The sequence below is a fragment of the Myotis nattereri genome (genome assembly GCF_964212035.1).
Source record: "Myotis nattereri genome assembly, chromosome: 1".
Classification (NCBI taxonomy): domain Eukaryota; kingdom Metazoa; phylum Chordata; class Mammalia; order Chiroptera; family Vespertilionidae; genus Myotis; species Myotis nattereri.
In genome coordinates this window covers 186,620,473-186,636,480 of record NC_138075.1, presented here as the reverse complement: position 1 = coordinate 186,636,480, position 16,008 = coordinate 186,620,473, and the positions used below count along the sequence as shown (strand labels likewise).

At 42.7% G+C, this 16,008-nt stretch overlaps 1 protein-coding gene across 2 annotated transcripts; it reads right to left on the bottom strand.

The window, feature by feature from the left end:
* Positions 1 to 216: 216 nt before the first annotated feature.
* On the bottom strand, positions 217 to 15,264 carry GRSF1 (G-rich RNA sequence binding factor 1). 2 transcript variants are annotated; one of them, XM_081083314.1, is made up of 10 exons: positions 14,896 to 15,264; positions 12,344 to 12,500; positions 11,162 to 11,317; positions 10,633 to 10,776; positions 9,947 to 10,082; positions 6,632 to 6,813; positions 5,206 to 5,327; positions 3,937 to 4,072; positions 3,487 to 3,552; positions 217 to 1,568 (listed from the first exon to the last, which is right to left on the bottom strand). In XM_081083314.1, the coding sequence occupies exons 1-9, from the start codon at positions 15,247 to 15,249 to the stop codon at positions 3,503 to 3,505; spliced, it is 1,437 nt and encodes a 478-aa protein (XP_080939440.1). In that variant the 5' UTR covers positions 15,250 to 15,264; the 3' UTR covers positions 217 to 1,568; positions 3,487 to 3,502. The 2 variants fall into 2 exon arrangements, with proteins under 2 accessions (XP_080939440.1, XP_080939439.1); XM_081083313.1 differs by lacking the exon at positions 14,896 to 15,264 and adding an exon at positions 14,601 to 14,658.
* Positions 15,265 to 16,008: the final 744 nt, after the last annotated feature.

The following is a 16,008-nucleotide window of genomic DNA, read 5'->3' as shown; positions in this document are numbered from 1 at the left end:
AGCTACAGACACGTTTGCACAGCTCAGTACACATGGATGAAAACGTATTTCCATTTAATAGGAACGCTGAAGCTGTTAAACTGGGTCAGTCATGTTCTTACTGGATGACAAACACAACTGAAAGTCAATCATGTCTCCTTATAATAATATACCAGGGCTTGATGTAATAAAAATATATTTGGTTTATCCACACACTCCAAAATAAATACTCTTAGGTAATCTGCCTGAACCAAGCTTTCATTTATTAACTATTTACAGTACAGTGATTTTGTATCTTAGCTGGTAATCAAAGATGGTTATGTACTGAGTGAGAGAAGACATAATCTCTCTTCCAAATATCACCTCTCAAAAATCTGGACTAATTCGATTTTAAGATCTAGAATTGCATCTCTTGGTAACTACATAGCAGTAGTGACCCTGAGAACAGGAACAAGGCAAAGAAAGTATACAGGACTTTGATTCTCCTACACAGGTGCACATAAAATTAGTTTATTAATGACTACATTTTCAAGCCAGCCATTTTGATCCAATATTTAAATAACAAGCTATTTAATATGAAAGCAGAATGTACTGCCACAATGTGACATAAGTACAGCTTTATCCATAAACCCTTCACACAATTATACATTAAATGCTATTTTGATTTAAGCAAGGCACCCCTATTGTTCTAAAATATGGGATGTGCTACCCCACTGAAAAAGCAAATGAAGGGACTTAGGTTTTTTCCTATCTAGAGCTGGTTTAAATTCAAGTGAAGCCATTAAGATCCTTACCAGTAGGAACTGTTTTGAGATGTCACTTCACAGTTTTGAGACTAACACCCCTAATGTTTACCCAAAACCAAAAAAGGGGGTCAGAAGATGGGGATGTGTTCAGACAACTTTTAAGTTGAGACTAGAATTCCCTCCAAAAGCACACAGGCACTATGTTAAATGCCAGTAGCACAGGCTTAGAAAGGCCAAACATTTCGAAAGATGTGACACTGCCGAACAGTTGTCCATTATACAAACCAGTGGTATTTATTTTTTTGTTTTGAATCTTTTTTTTTTTTTTTTACATTCCTACCCCTTAAGTCATCAATACACCTAAAATTATAACTACTCTACCAAATCATAATGATTCAAAGGTCTGAAACCTTTCTTTGCTTTGGTGAGTATTTGGTTAAAATAAATCAGTCTTTTATTCCTTAGGAAGTTTTTTATCAGAGCTCTCAAAAAATCATTTTTAAAATGGGAGGAAGATTTTAAATGACAGGGCTGAATAAAAATATGCAGTCTTTACATTGGATAACAATCTCTATGAAAACAAATTATTTAATCATAAAATAAAGACCAGATTTGTAAATCAGATCCTATCCTAGACAGTTTTAAACAAAATTTAAATTTGTGATTTATTTAATTCCAAACTGAATCTTTCCTTTTTCTTTCTAAACAGTCCACTATGGAATTTTTCTTAAGCAATTAACCCAAAACCCCCATATCCTTTCTCTAACAGTTGCTGCTAAAACACTGGAACCGTATATCCCATATCCAAGAAAGATGTGCAAATGAAATGCTTCTTGCTTCATCCTGAAAATAAAACAAAAAGTACAGCACATTTACTAAAAACGAAAAAGTGTTGAACATGTTCCCATATCATTTAAAATAACAAATTCAGTAATTTTTTTTTCTTTCCTATTTCATGCAACTTATCTGAAAAATCAATTAAGTTGAGGTAAAGAAAATTAGTTAGGCATCAGTATTTATAGCCTGGTATGAAGACAGGAAGGCTTTTAAAGTGAAGCACAGAATATATTTTACACAGATTTTAGCTAATGTAAATATGTAATATCAGGAGATTGTGGTATTTTACATCCAAAAACAGCCCATGACAACTATTATAAAGAAATGTCCCAGGTGTTTTCAAGAACTCACTAAATATCTACCACTACATGTAGAAAAATGATTACAACGAAATATATTAAAAGATTTGCCCTGGACAGTGTGGGTCAGTTGGTTGGAGCATCATTCATCTTATACACCAAAAGGTGGCATGTTTGAGTCCCAGTCAGGCACATACCTAGATTGCGGGTTCAATCCCGGGTCGGGGAACTTAAGGGAGGCAACCAATCAATGTTTCTCTCTCATATTGATGTTTCTTTCTCTCTCTCAAATCAATAAAAACATATCCTTGGGTGAGGATTAAAATATACTGTGTGTGTGTGTGTGTATGTAGATATATATATATATATACTTTATAGGGGGAATAAAGAAAAATACCATATAGCATTTAGTCAAGAGAAAAGACATATTTAGATTTGTCACAGGTAAGTTAACCCTATGAAATCATAAGCTTCCTAGTACAACCATTTTCATAACACCACTTTAGGAAAAGAAACAGTGGTACATTAAGTGTACATATCACTGGTATACCCTGGTTTCAAATGTATCACTTTAAACATTTTAAAAATATCTTAGAACTGAGGAAATGTGTTCAAAATTTTTATAGAAAGAAAAACAAAAGAAAAAAGAAAAGAAAAAAAAAACAAATGCAAGCACATTGCCAGTGTATTATGATTTATAGCTACTAAAGGTGAAAAATTATTTTTCAGCTCACAGAATCATGAAGGTTGAGAAAAAATGCAAAAAGACTGTATATGGGGAAAATACTCAAAGCCACTATCTAAATATATAAAAGCCTAAGCAATCATTTGATTGTTCAACCGGTCGCTATGATGCGCACTGACCACCAGGGGTCAAATGCTGAACGCACAGGATCAGGCTCCCTCCTGTCTGGATCAGGCCTGCGGGGATCGGGCCAGAACTGGCTCTCCGACATCCCCCAAGGGGTCCCAGATTGTGAGAGGGTGCAGGCCAGGCCGAAGGACCCCACCAGTGCACAAATCTGTGCACCAGGCCTCTAATCTATATATATAAAAGCCTAAGCGACTGAACAACCGGTCGCTATGACACACACTGACCATCAGGGGGCAGATGCAGGAGCTGCTCCCCCTGGTGGTCAGTGGGCTCCCACAGCCAACCTCCCGTGGTCCCTCCCCCTGGCCAGTCAACCACCCACAGTCCCTCCCCCGGGGCCAGCTGGCCCCAATGACCCTGATAGGGGCCTCCGGCCAACCTCTCGCGGTCCCTTCCCCACCCCTGCTGGCCAACCTCCCGCAGCCCCAATCGGCCCCTATCGCCGGCCAGGCTGAGGGACCCCACCCGTGCACAAATTGTGCACTGGGCCTCTAGTACAATCATAATGAATTCTGTTTCCCAGTAGAATTCCACTCCTTATAGTGATGCTTCAATTATCATGATCAGTTTCATCTTTATTAACACATTAAGTGCCATGTCAGTCACTGGTGACTGAAATGGAAAGGAAGACAAAACAGGCTTGGTGCTTAATGTGTTAAAGAGAACAGTTTCCACCATATTACAAATTAGTAAATTAATAATTAACTTATCAATTGAAAATAGTTTCCACAATTGGACCTCTTAAGTTTACCTTATTATCTGGAGTCTTATTTTCCCTTTGGACATGAATTCAGGAACAATTCAATATACCTATGCTCTGAGAATGACAAAAAAAAGATTCATTTCAAAAAGTTGAAAATGCAGAAATAATATTATTTATGAGCCTTTTTTCTCATAATATGAGCCCTTTTTCCCATAGTTCAGACAGAAACTCAAACCTTTTGTCCATTGGCTTTCTTAAACTAAAATATAAAACAAAATTAAATCCTAACTAACTTTGGGTAAGAATATGCAGGATCATTAGCAGATAAATGCTTTTCATTACAATATAATGTCTCATCCCTTTACACATTTACTTTAGTGGTAATGACAGAGTACAATTTTCACATGGAAATATCCTAGGAAAATTCCAAAACAGAAAAAGGCATTTCTAAGCCAAGACATGTATGAAAATGACCATGAAAACCACGGCAGCACTTACGAACGTGGGACCGATCCTTGAGCATAGCTGCAACAGCATCCTCATGGGAATCGAAGTGCACATCAGCTTCTCCAGTGGCCTTCCCACTGGAACTGTATTCCATGGTGATTCTAACAGGCTTCAGTGGAGCAAAAAACTAAACAACAAACAAATGAAGCCAAAAGGAACATAATGGTACTAGGTCCAATTTCTAGAAGTCTAGTAGTTCTGCACTTTCCTTTCAGACTTTGATTCATACACTTTAATTTTTTTTTAGGAAATATCTTCTACCATCTCTTCTGGCTTTTCTGATCTTTTTAGAACTCAAAGTTCATTTCAAATATCTGATCATAGACAACTTATACTGTAAATACCATACTATGCAACAAATGGTTCTTGACATGCTTTTTATACCAACAAAGACCACTTTTATTATTCTTCCCACAAACATCCTTCCACTTCTAAGAACTATCTGTCATCTATCACATATACTTTATTTCTTAGTAATTCAATTTTACCATTTTTTTCATCAGGCATGTACCTGATAACCATTCTTATCAACACTACATAACAGAGCTACCACCCTGAATAGTTGTCATTCCAAACCAAAGCAACAAAATTTAATGCCTTAATGAGACTGCAACCTTCATTTAGGTGACAATTTGATACTTATTAGGCTTCTTGAAATAATAAAGACAACTCTAAGGCTCACTAACTGAAAACTCTAGGTTTGAATCTATCTTAAGTTTATGTCCTCAAGTTCATGAAGTCAGTAAGTACTTTGTTGTTTTAGTTTTCCATTTCATACAGTACCTACCATGAAATAAAAATATTCTTAAAATTATTTTTCTCAAAAAGTTGGGGAATCATAATGCCACATGGCTACATGGTCTATAGAAAGCTCCAAGCACTTAGGAGCACTGAATTATTGTCTAGAACCGAACTGCTCTGTGACAAGTTCCTCTGGGTCTCAGCTCACTAAACTCAAAACTGAAGAGGTTGAACCAATTTAGAGAAAATCCACTTTCTTTGAATACTAAACCCACATCATACTATTGTGCATTTAAAAAATCGTCTTATCCACTATACTTGTCACCTTAAAATGCAAGAAAACCCATACTTCTCAGGTTAAGAGAATAAAACAAGCCTCCACAACCATGGAGAGGTAAATCGTACTGTCCAAAGATACTCCAGAAATACCTTCTTCTCTACCTTCCTGAAATTAATAGAAGCTCAATTTTATAACTTTTATTCTAACCCACTGAGATTAGAAATCTTACTACCACATACGTTTATAATGTCTTGGGCATTGGCTTGGAAAGGCAATCCTCTCATATGAACAAAGTGTAGTGAAGATGTAGTTCCAAAATCACCAGGCTCCGGAAGCTTTTCTGACATCTCCTTAGGCAATTCTGAAAAGTGGAACAAAACACCATCAAGAACATAAAAACTTCAAGAGTTATTAACAAATTACAATTAGGTATAACATTTATATCAAAATCCTTAATGCCTCTTGAACCAATAAGGAAGAAGGACTTGAATTTTAAAGGCCAAAATGATCTGAAATTTCTGCCATCTTACAAATAACACCTGAACACCCATAAGAATTGAGCGGCTAGGGCAACACTTTTTGGGACCCTTTTCACATGCCGAGAGCTCTACTCTTGCTGTAATAAACTTCGCTTCGTTTAAAAATTTAGTGCCTCAACCCATTACCAGATTCCAAAAAAAATCCTATATAATAAAAGCCTAATATGCTAAGTGTCCAGTCGACAGTTCAAACCAATCAAAATGTAATATGCTAATGATATGCTAAGGCTGCTCAACTGCTCGCTGTGACATGCACTGACCACCAGGGGGCAGATGCTCCGACCAGTAGGTTAGCTTGCTGCTGGGGTCTGACCGATTGGGACTGAATGATATGGGCTGGACACGCCCTGGAGCCCTCCTGCGGTCCCTCCCTGGCTGGCCAACCTCCCGCGTCCCTCCCAGGCCCCGAATGTGCACCGGTGGGATCCCTCGGCCTGGCCTGCACCCTCTCACAACCCAGGACACCTCGGGGGATGTTGGAGAGATGGTTTCGGCCCGATCCCGCAGGCCAGGCCGAGGGACCCCACTAGTGCACGAATTCATGCACCAGGCCACTGGTCTTTCTATAACAAGAGAGAGTAGGAAAAATGATTATTAATGAAAAAATCGAGGAAAGAGTAATTTTCTGAGTTATAAGCATTAAAAAATAAATAAATAAATATGGTAACAGGATAATTCCCAGGGCACCAGTTTAAAAAGGATTTAGCAAACTTCAAAGATTCCAAATGTTGCTTTGGGTTAGGAATAAAAAGAATAATTAAATACAGAGGCAAACAAAACTCCTTACTTCAGTCAACATTCCTGCTTTCTACCCATATCTTTTCCCACCTTAGTTTAAATATTGACATTTACTTTCTGGTTATATTTGTGCCGCCAGCTTATCTGATGGAGAATCTACAAAAGTTATTAAATTTTAAAAACTTATGAAATAAATTAAGCCTTTCTGAATATTCAAAGTACATACTACACTCAAAGATATATTAAATCTTTAAGTCAATTCCTTTCTCCGAGAGTCTTACAATTTCATACAAATGGTAAAATATATATATATGTACACACACACACACACAAATATCAAGACATACAAGATAGACCCAATGAGTCTTAACAAGAGGCAGATCCTTACCGATTTCCTTCTCACTTTCATAAGCTGTCATAGGTCGAATATCCTCATTTACTTCCTGTTCTTCAAAGACCACATCTGGCTCAGTTATATACTTAGCAGTAGGAGATGCCATTTTCTTACCCTTATGAGAACCAACATGTGTTCGAACTTCATTCCTTCTGCTTGGAAATATCTCTATATATCTATGTCAAAGCAAAAGAGAACATCACAAATGGTGCCAAGTAATTTTACAATGAACTCATTTAAAATAAACATGCATATATAGTATTTCCAATAGCTTATGAAACACAAGTGTCCAAAGATAACAGGTGATAGCAAGAACAGATATTATTAGCCCATGTAAAAGTACTCTCAACAGAACAGATCACTGATTTAATCCTCCCCAAGGTAAGTTTTCTTCATATACATCTGAACAACATTTCTACCTTGTTTTGCTTCATGAGAACAACTATGCTATAGTTAATTGTGTGTATGCAAAGAATTGATCTGGTAAGAAGAGCTTTGTTTTCCACAGGTGGTTAACAATCTATTGAAGCTTTAAAATTCAATTCTGTGAAAATTAATCATATTCGTATAAGTGATTAAGTCACAGTATATGAGGAACTAACTTCCTCCAGAACTTCATTGTGTGTTTACTTAATGAGAATTCGTGAACTAAATGTCAATTCTGATCTGCTTGGCAGTGAAAGTACCTATTAAATCTAAGCTTCTGGATTCAATTTTCTTTTTCTCAACATTGCTTTTCCAAATCAGGTTATTAAAAGCTTGAACTGTAAAAATCATCTACACTAATAAAAGAGAAAAATGGTAATTGGCGTACGGCGATACCGTTTTCATTGGCTAATCAGGGCTATATGCAAATTAACTGCCAACTAAGATTGGCAGTTAACTGCCAACAAGATGGCAGCTAATTTGCATATGTAGGCACAATGCAGGGAGGCGAAAGGGAAAGCAGGAAGAAGCCCCCTGCCACTGACAGTGATCGGAAACCCAGGGGGGAGCTAAGAGCTGGGCCGCCTTTGCCCTGCCCCCCAGCCATGATCGGAGAATCAGGCGCCTTTGCCGCCCTGGCCAGTGATAGCAGGAAGTAGGGGTGGAGCCAGCGATGGGAGCTGGGCAAGGTCGAAGCTGGCAGTCCCAGGAGCTAGGGGTCCCTTGCCTGGGCCTAAAGCAAAGCCCACGATCGCGGCGCCCCCCGCTGCCACTGCAGGTCCCCGCTGCCTGGGCCGGACGCCTAGGCCAGAGGCATTAGGCTTGGGCAGGGGCAGAGCCTGCAACCGCAGGGAGCTGGGGGGGCGGAGCCGGGGATTGGGGGGATATGATGGTCCCCTTGCCCAGGCCTAAAGCCTGGGTCAGAGGCGTCAGGCTTGGGCGGGGGGTGGAGCAAGCGATCAGAGGGAGATGGGGGTCCCCTGCCCAGGCATGATTCCTGGGCCAGAGGCCTCAGGCCTGGGCGGGGGCCAGAGCCAGTGATCGGGGGGAGATGGGGGTCCCCTGTCCAAGCCTGACACCTCTGGCGGAGGCGTCAGGCCTGGGCAAGGGGCCGATCAGGTGATCGGAGGGTGATGGGGGTCAACGCCTGAGGGCTCCCAGTATGTGAGAGGGGGCAGGCTGGGCTGAGGGACACTCCCCCGCCCGCCCCCCCCCCCGCCCAGTGCACGAATTTCGTGCACCGGGCCCCTAGTTTTATATAAAGACCTATAAAGATTAGGTGGGCACCACTTTTTAATATTATAGAGAGTTCTACATTGCCTTAACATCCCCACATAAAATAACTTTAATGTTATTTTATGTTCCAAGATACATTATAATATGAAGAGTGCTGAAAGAAAAAGGAGAGGGGTGTTGCTTTGTATCTACTTTTTTCACTTGAAACAAATTTAATAAAGACTTTTGAACCAATTCTATAAGTAATTCTGAAATACAATGGCTTTGGATTGGCTTGAGTACTCCTCCAAAATTAAAGTTAAAACACAAAAGAAGCCACAAATCACTCCGTGCATCCTAAGGCAGTGATTCTCAACCTTCTGGCCCTTTAAATACAGCTCTTCATGTTGTGACCCAACCATAAAATTATTTTCGTTGCTACTTCATAACTGTAATGTTGCTACTGTTATGAATCGCAATGTAAATATCTGATATGCAGGATGGTCTTAGGCGACCCTTGTGAAAGGGTCATTCGACTGCCAAAGGGGTTGCGACCCACAGGGTGAGAACCTCTGTGACCTAAGGTGATGTGATACACAGTCTACAGAATCATCTACAGAGTATCCACACCAAAATGTTAACTTGAACCAATTCAAGACTTTAGCTCTAGCTTCCAGTTTCCGGGGGTAATACAGGATACAAAGGAACAAGTTAAATGACAACATGAGGATGCAATAAGGTAAAAATAGAACATGAGACACTGTACAGGACAACTGTCCCAATTTCTTCAAAAGTCAATGACATTTATAAAGGGAGAGGGAATAAAAAAATAAGGAAGGGGATTTGCTCTACTTTAAGAACAATCAAATAAAGTGTGGGTCATGTCTAGATTTTGGTGCCAAAAAAATCCAACTGTAACGATATATTAGGTATAATTAAGATAATGTGATTATGGATTCACATTAGATAAGTTGTTGGTAATTTTGTTAGATGTGCTAATATTGGGGTCATGTAAGAAAAGTATTTTTTAACTGATTTTAGAAAAGGAGGGAGGGAGGAGGGAGAGAGACAGAGAGAGGCATCTTATCAGTTGCCTCTCACACATGCCCCGACCAGGGATGGAACCCATAACCAGGGCATGTGCCCTGACTGGGAATCGAACCTGAGACCTTCTGGTACACGGAAGGATACTCCAAGCGAGCCACCCAGCCAAGGCAAAAAAATATATTTTATATATGCATATTGAAATAACAGATACAGCCGAAGCCGGTTTGGCTCAGTGGATAGAGCGTCGGCCTGCGGACTGAAGGGTCCCGGGTTCGATTCCAGTCAAGGGCATGTGCCTGGGTTGCAGGCACATCCCCGGTGGGAGATGTGCAGGAGGCAGCTGGTCGATGTTTCTCTCTCATCGATGTTTCTAACTCTCTATCTCTCTCCCTTCCTCTCTCTGTAAAAAATCAATAAAATATAAAAAAAAAAAAAGAAAAGAAATAACAGATACAGCAAATTACCACGTCAGTGATTTGTTAATCTAAGTGCAAGGCATTTGAAAGCTCATCATACTACTCTACTTTTCTGTTTAGGTCACCTGACACTCATATTACAGTTCATTCATTCAAATGACCCAACGTATGATACTCCTGCAGCATTAGTATCTACCTTACTCACCGGTTACCGATTTCTTCCCTGTGTTTCAATAGGGCTTGGTTGGCCATTTCTGGTTCTTCAAACTGCACGTAGGCTTCTCCTGTCTTTCTTCTCCCTCTATAGTCCATCACAAAAGTAATGTCTACTATATTCAGTCCTAGGGCACCAAAAAAATTATCACAAATTAGTGCTGCTAACAGGAACTTTTCATACTTAAAATTAACTTATTCATTCACGTACTAATTTTTTTTACTTTATTAGTGAAATTTGAGAGCTGTTTTGCCAGTCCAAAAACTAGATAACTAATTGAGAGAAGATTATTATGCAGCCAAAAACTAGTAACACCTACACATCTATATTTCCAGAATGTTTAGGGTACAAGCAGTTCATGTAAAACACACTTCTCTTTCTCTCTATCTTTTTTTTTTGCCGAAATGTATTAGGAGAAATAGAGATTTAGACTAACATCACTACTAATGTAATGATGCATATTTTACAGCTAAGAATTCTAATTCATATAAATTGTTAGCCTTAATATGGACACTGCTATGAGAAACACTTATGTAATTCATAAATACTGGAAATCCAGATGAAGAGTTCTCCCCTAAAGAACCTAATATAACTGCATGCAGTTACTTAGGAAAAGGACACAATGCGGGGAGAGGGAAGGGACAAGAGGCTCCAAATATGATAAAACTGAAAAGCACCTGCAAAGAAGTCTATAATGTCTTTCTCATTGCAACTATAAGGAAGTCCTCGCAAGCGAACCACACCATCATTTACCACAGGGGAAGATTTAACCTGCAGGCTCTTCATTAAGGCATCCACATCTTCATTGTTTATCTCATATACTACAAAGCAAATGCACAAAAGACACATCAAATTTACATAACAAAGGAAAAGGCCTTTTTAAAAAAATATCAAGAATTTTAAAACTAGTATTTTTTAAATCTTTATGTACTTCTTTGGAGAAAATAACATGACATTTATTGAATATTTATATGTGTCAGGCATCATTCATTTAAACATCACAATTTGTGAGATAAACTTGGTGAACATCTTCATTTTATAGATAAGAAACAGAGATGATCCCTGTGTTTCATGTTTGTGCCCTTAAAAAGGGTATATTCATAATATCTAACTATTTCACTATTGCTAAGGAGCAAATGAAACTGCCTTGGAAAATATAAAGTCTTATGTAATGATCCGGAAAAGTCACACGGTGACTTCACGTACCTTCCACATACCGCTGCCCCATGTACAAGCGGTGCTTTTCTAAGGCTTTCTGCACATCCTGCTCTGACTCCATTTCAATTAAGGCATCACCTCTTCGTTTCCCATCTCTATTTAAGAGGAAGTGTATTCCATTCTCACCATTGCGGATTCTGCAGTCTAAAAGTATGTGAATAAAAATCATTTAAAACCAGAAACCAATTATTCAAGCCACTAGAATGCAATCTTCCCACACCAAAACAAGAACCAAAATGCCTGCCATATTCCTTACACAAGCCCCCATCTGAAGCTGTCCAAATGCCAATGAGGTAGTAATCTCTAAAAAGTTCCAAATGAAAAAGATAAGCAAACTATACTGCATACATAAGTTTATGATCTCCTGGTCATTAAATGGCACTTTAAACTAGGCTCAACAAAAAAATGTATTACGTCCTTCTCAATGCTTCTATGGTTATGTTTATGCATTAAGTGTCTTCTTTTGTTATAATCACAACCAGAGAAACTCTAAAATATCTCCTATAAGAATAATTTTGCTACCATAACTTAACTTTTCTTTTTTATTACTATGAAAAGATATCCCCTTACTGCATACTTCTTATAATGGGAGCAAGTGGAAGATGTAAATGACTTTACAAAATGCTTGACCACACAATGCTATACACATTAAGGTACTTGGTATATGTTACATTGTTTTTACAACATTTAAGGTAGCATCTTCTAAAACTCTCTTAAAAGGAAAATTAAAAATCAGATGTAGAAACAAAAAAACTAACCACAGATATGTAACCTTCCAAACACGGTTTATTAAGGAAACTATGCCATTTGATACTACGTGATCTTGTATTTTAAATGTTTTGCATAAAAAGCTACTCTTAACCCATGTTCCCACTAACATATTTCCACTGACAGGTTTGGCTTTTTGATCTGTGCATATCAAAACTTCAGAGAAAACTGGCTTTATGTATTAAATTTTAGTCCTAGCATTTAATTTTTTGTTGTTTTAACATTAAATTTTTCGTTGCATTCAGTCTTTAAACCTGGTATATAAACCAAGAGTACACATGGTATCACTTGGTATGCACCAGTTGACACAATTCTCAACCATCAAATGAGATGTTTACAGCAGTTTAACTTGGATTTTGTGGGACTCTTTTGCTCAGAAAAAATTACATATTTAAAACATACCTGAAAAAAAGCTAAGCACATCTTCGACAGTGCACGACCATGGTAATCCTTGAGCTCGAATCAGATAAACATCATCCACTTCCTCTCCTAACTTGGATGGAGGCAATTCATACTCAGGGGGAGGTGGAAGGTCTTCCAGGTAGGTAGCTTTAGACTCCTTCCAAGAGAAATGAAGAAATGTTAAGATTTCTTTGACAACCTACTTAGAAAAATGTTTACTTCTACAAACTAGTGCTCTTGATGTTATTTTTAGGGGACAGTTACTATTTCAGAGGCAATAAGTAAGATTCACAAACCTAACTCATCTTGTTTTGGCTTAAATTAAATATCCTAAAAGTAGCAAGCAGATCTATATCCTAATGGCTTGGCAGGACACAAATTTTACTCAGGCCTTGTTTTTAAATTCTTCGGTGCCAAATTACACCTAATAATAGTGTTTTTGTTAAGGTAGAACGAGAGGGGTCCTTTCAATTTGACAAATATGTGAGTGCCTCCTACTTACTGTGAACCATGTTATGCCCTCATCTAAAAAGTTTACCATCCGTCAAACCTCAGAGGGAAGGTAGGGATTATTGCAAAACAGCAATAATCCCATTTGACTAAACATTAGGATCCAATTATGGGCCAAGGAAGATGAGCTGGCAAAAGGAACTTGGCACCATTTAGTAGAAGGACCTGAGTGTGTCTCCTTAACCTGGTAGGCAAAGGGGGGGGGTGGAGGGGATTAATAAAAGACATTTAGAAGTGGATAAATCAACAAGACAGCAGGATGCTTGGAAAGATTAATCTGTCAACTGGTATGCCAGACCAACTGGAAAAGGAAAAGATCATAAAGGCAGTAACAGTTGTGTGAGGTAACAGGAGCCTGAGAAATATGTAAAAACCTCTACTGCATTTTTACCCAGGGGGCAGGGGTGGAAGAGGGTATGGGAGGGATAGATGGTGATGGACAGAAACTTGACTTGGGGTGATGAACAGTTACAGAATTGTGTACCTGAAAGCCTGTGTAATTTTGTTAACCAGTGTCACCCCAATAAATTCAATTAAAAAACAAACTCTATTTTACAAAACTAAGCAAAAGTTGACATTTAGTGAGATCCCAACAAGCACCATCACTGTAATAGGGAAGACAGCTCAAGTTTTTAAGATCTGCACTTTGCTGGGCTGAGGAAAGAGGTTCCTTTGTACTCAGGCGGGCTCCACGAAGACGCGTGTCTAATTTTATGGAGTCGGGATAAGTGTAGCTTCAGCAGAGGTCAAGAAAGCAACTAGCACTACAATTAACGTGGGTAAACAACTCCAGTGGCTTGCACTCCACTGGGCTACGGGGAGGTGCTTCACTCCTGCGTATGGGCCCATCATTTTCCCGAAGACTTCCATACAATGTTAAGAAGTCAGTGACAAACGGAAGCGGTGTGTAACACTAGTCTGGAGAGAGGCTCAACAGATATCATTACAGATAACATGAGAGAGTAGCCAGCTCACAAGGGCTCATTACAGATAGTTTGTTTTTTAATAAAGGCAACATTCCCCAATTTCCCAGAATTCCGTAAGATCACAAGCTTTTACAGAAACGGGCAGCAGAAAGCCTTGGGCCAGGATTCAAGTCCATTAGCTCAGCAGACAGCGGCCAAGCCGATAAGCTGCCCCGTCTCGCTGAGCCCGAGGAGAAGCACGAACTGATTTAAGACCAATATGACCCGCCGCCCAGGAGCTGGATACTCCAAAAGTGTGGTGACATTTCCCAGATGCCACGCAACGAGCAGAAAGCAAGCTTCCTGCAAGGCACAAAATAGGTGCCATCTGAGTGCTCAAAGCGCACGCTGACTTTTAAAAAGAAAACGCGGTCGGCCCATCCATGCCTAGATCCCCACATCGCGGCCTCGGCCCTGGACGCCCCCCTCCCCCAGGATCGGCCTCCAAACGGCCCTGCCGGCGGCGACCCGGGTCCTGAAGGTCCTGCTGTCAGCGGAGGTGGAGGAGCAGAGGTGACCTTCATGGCCGGGGCGGCCCGCCTTTCCCGGGGACACTGCCGAGGGGGCTGGGGACGAGCTCCTTCCCCCCGAGCCCAGCCCACGCAGCCGTGGCGCGCGGGCCTTCCCGGCAGCGGCCGCGAGGCGCCCCGGCCGCCCGGGCCTAGCGCTCCGGCAGCGCGATGCCTCTCACCCTCCGCGGGGCCGGGCCCCCCAACTCACAACCAGCCGGCTGAGGGCGACGGGGGCGCGGGATGGGGGCGTCGGCAGCCCCCCCAACCTACCATGGGCCGGCAGGAAGCAGGCCTCAACCTTCACCCCCAGCCACACTTACACTGCCCCACCGGCCGGAGGCTCCGGAGAACAAAACAGGGCGAAAACCCGGGGCCCGGGAGAGCGTCCCTTGTTCCGGGGCCCAATCGGAGGACGGGGCGGCCGGGGTGGGGGCGGGGGCGGCGGGCGCCGCGGGTCCCGGGCCGCGCGCGCGGAGGTCGCGGGGACGCGGGCGCGCGGCCGGGGAGGGGACGGGGACGGGGAAGGGGAAGGGTCCCGCGCGCGCCCCTCGCGGCGCCCACGCACCTGGCTGTAGCCCCGCGCCGGGCCGGCGGCCGCCGCCAGCGACTGCGGCAGCAGCGGGGCGCGCAGGGCCGGGTAGGAGGCGGCGGCCGCGGCGGCGGCGGAGGTGGCCGCGGGGGGAGGCCCCGCCAGCCTCCCGGCGGGCGCCGGCCCGGTCTGGAGGCCGCGCGTCTGGGAGGCGGCGGCCGCGGCGGCCCCGAGCAGCAGCAGCAGGCGGCGCCGGCCCGAGACGCCCGAAGGGAAGGAGCCGGCGGCCGAGTAGAAGGGCAGGCAGGCGGCGCCGGTGCGCCGGCAGCTGCTGCAGTTGCAGCCGCAGCCCCGGAGCAGCGCCCCGAGCACCCAGCGCGTCCCGGCCATGGACTCCGGAGGCGGCGCGGGGCCGGGAGGCGGCTGCGGCTGCAGCGCGAGCGGAGGGGAAGTGGAATCCAGGGCCGGGGAGGGGCGCAGGGCACATGCGCCGCCGGCTCCGGGCAGCGGCGAGGCGGAGGGGAGCGCGCGGCCCCGCCCTGGCTCCGCCCTCGGGGCGGGGCTGCCTGCGGCCGGGGGCGGGGTGGCGGCGGGGCCGGGGCCCGCAGCCACGCGCTCGTCCACCCGGTGGAACTGGGTCCCGCGTGGGCCAGGGGAGGGCTCCCCTTTCCGAGTCCAGACGTGAACGCAGGTCCAGGGACACCTGGTCCTGTCTCCTCCGAACGCGTGACGTGAAGGGCACAGGCTGTTTCTGGAAGGAATTGTGATGCTCTGTGTATAGAAAGTGTCGGGAGACGTGCAGGAGGTTTAGGAGCCCCCACACTTGGGACACCTGCGGAGGCCAATTTCCGTTTAAAAGGAGATCGTTACCTATATGTTGACTATACGTGCATATAACAAAGGTAACGCCTCCCTTGGTGAATTGGTGTATGCACAAGTGAGCAGGCAGAAGCTCGCAAAAGAATTGGTTGTGCAATTTTCCTCCCGTGGCCAGGAGCCAGCTCAGATTAATAGGCAAAGGGGAGTTCTGAGAGTTTAAAAAAAAAAAAACACTAAAATTTTGAACTTTCTTTACTGTAGAAAATCTCAAAGAAAAGTACAATTAAGTTACCGAATTTCAGAAAATATCAACATTTTTAAGATCTTGTG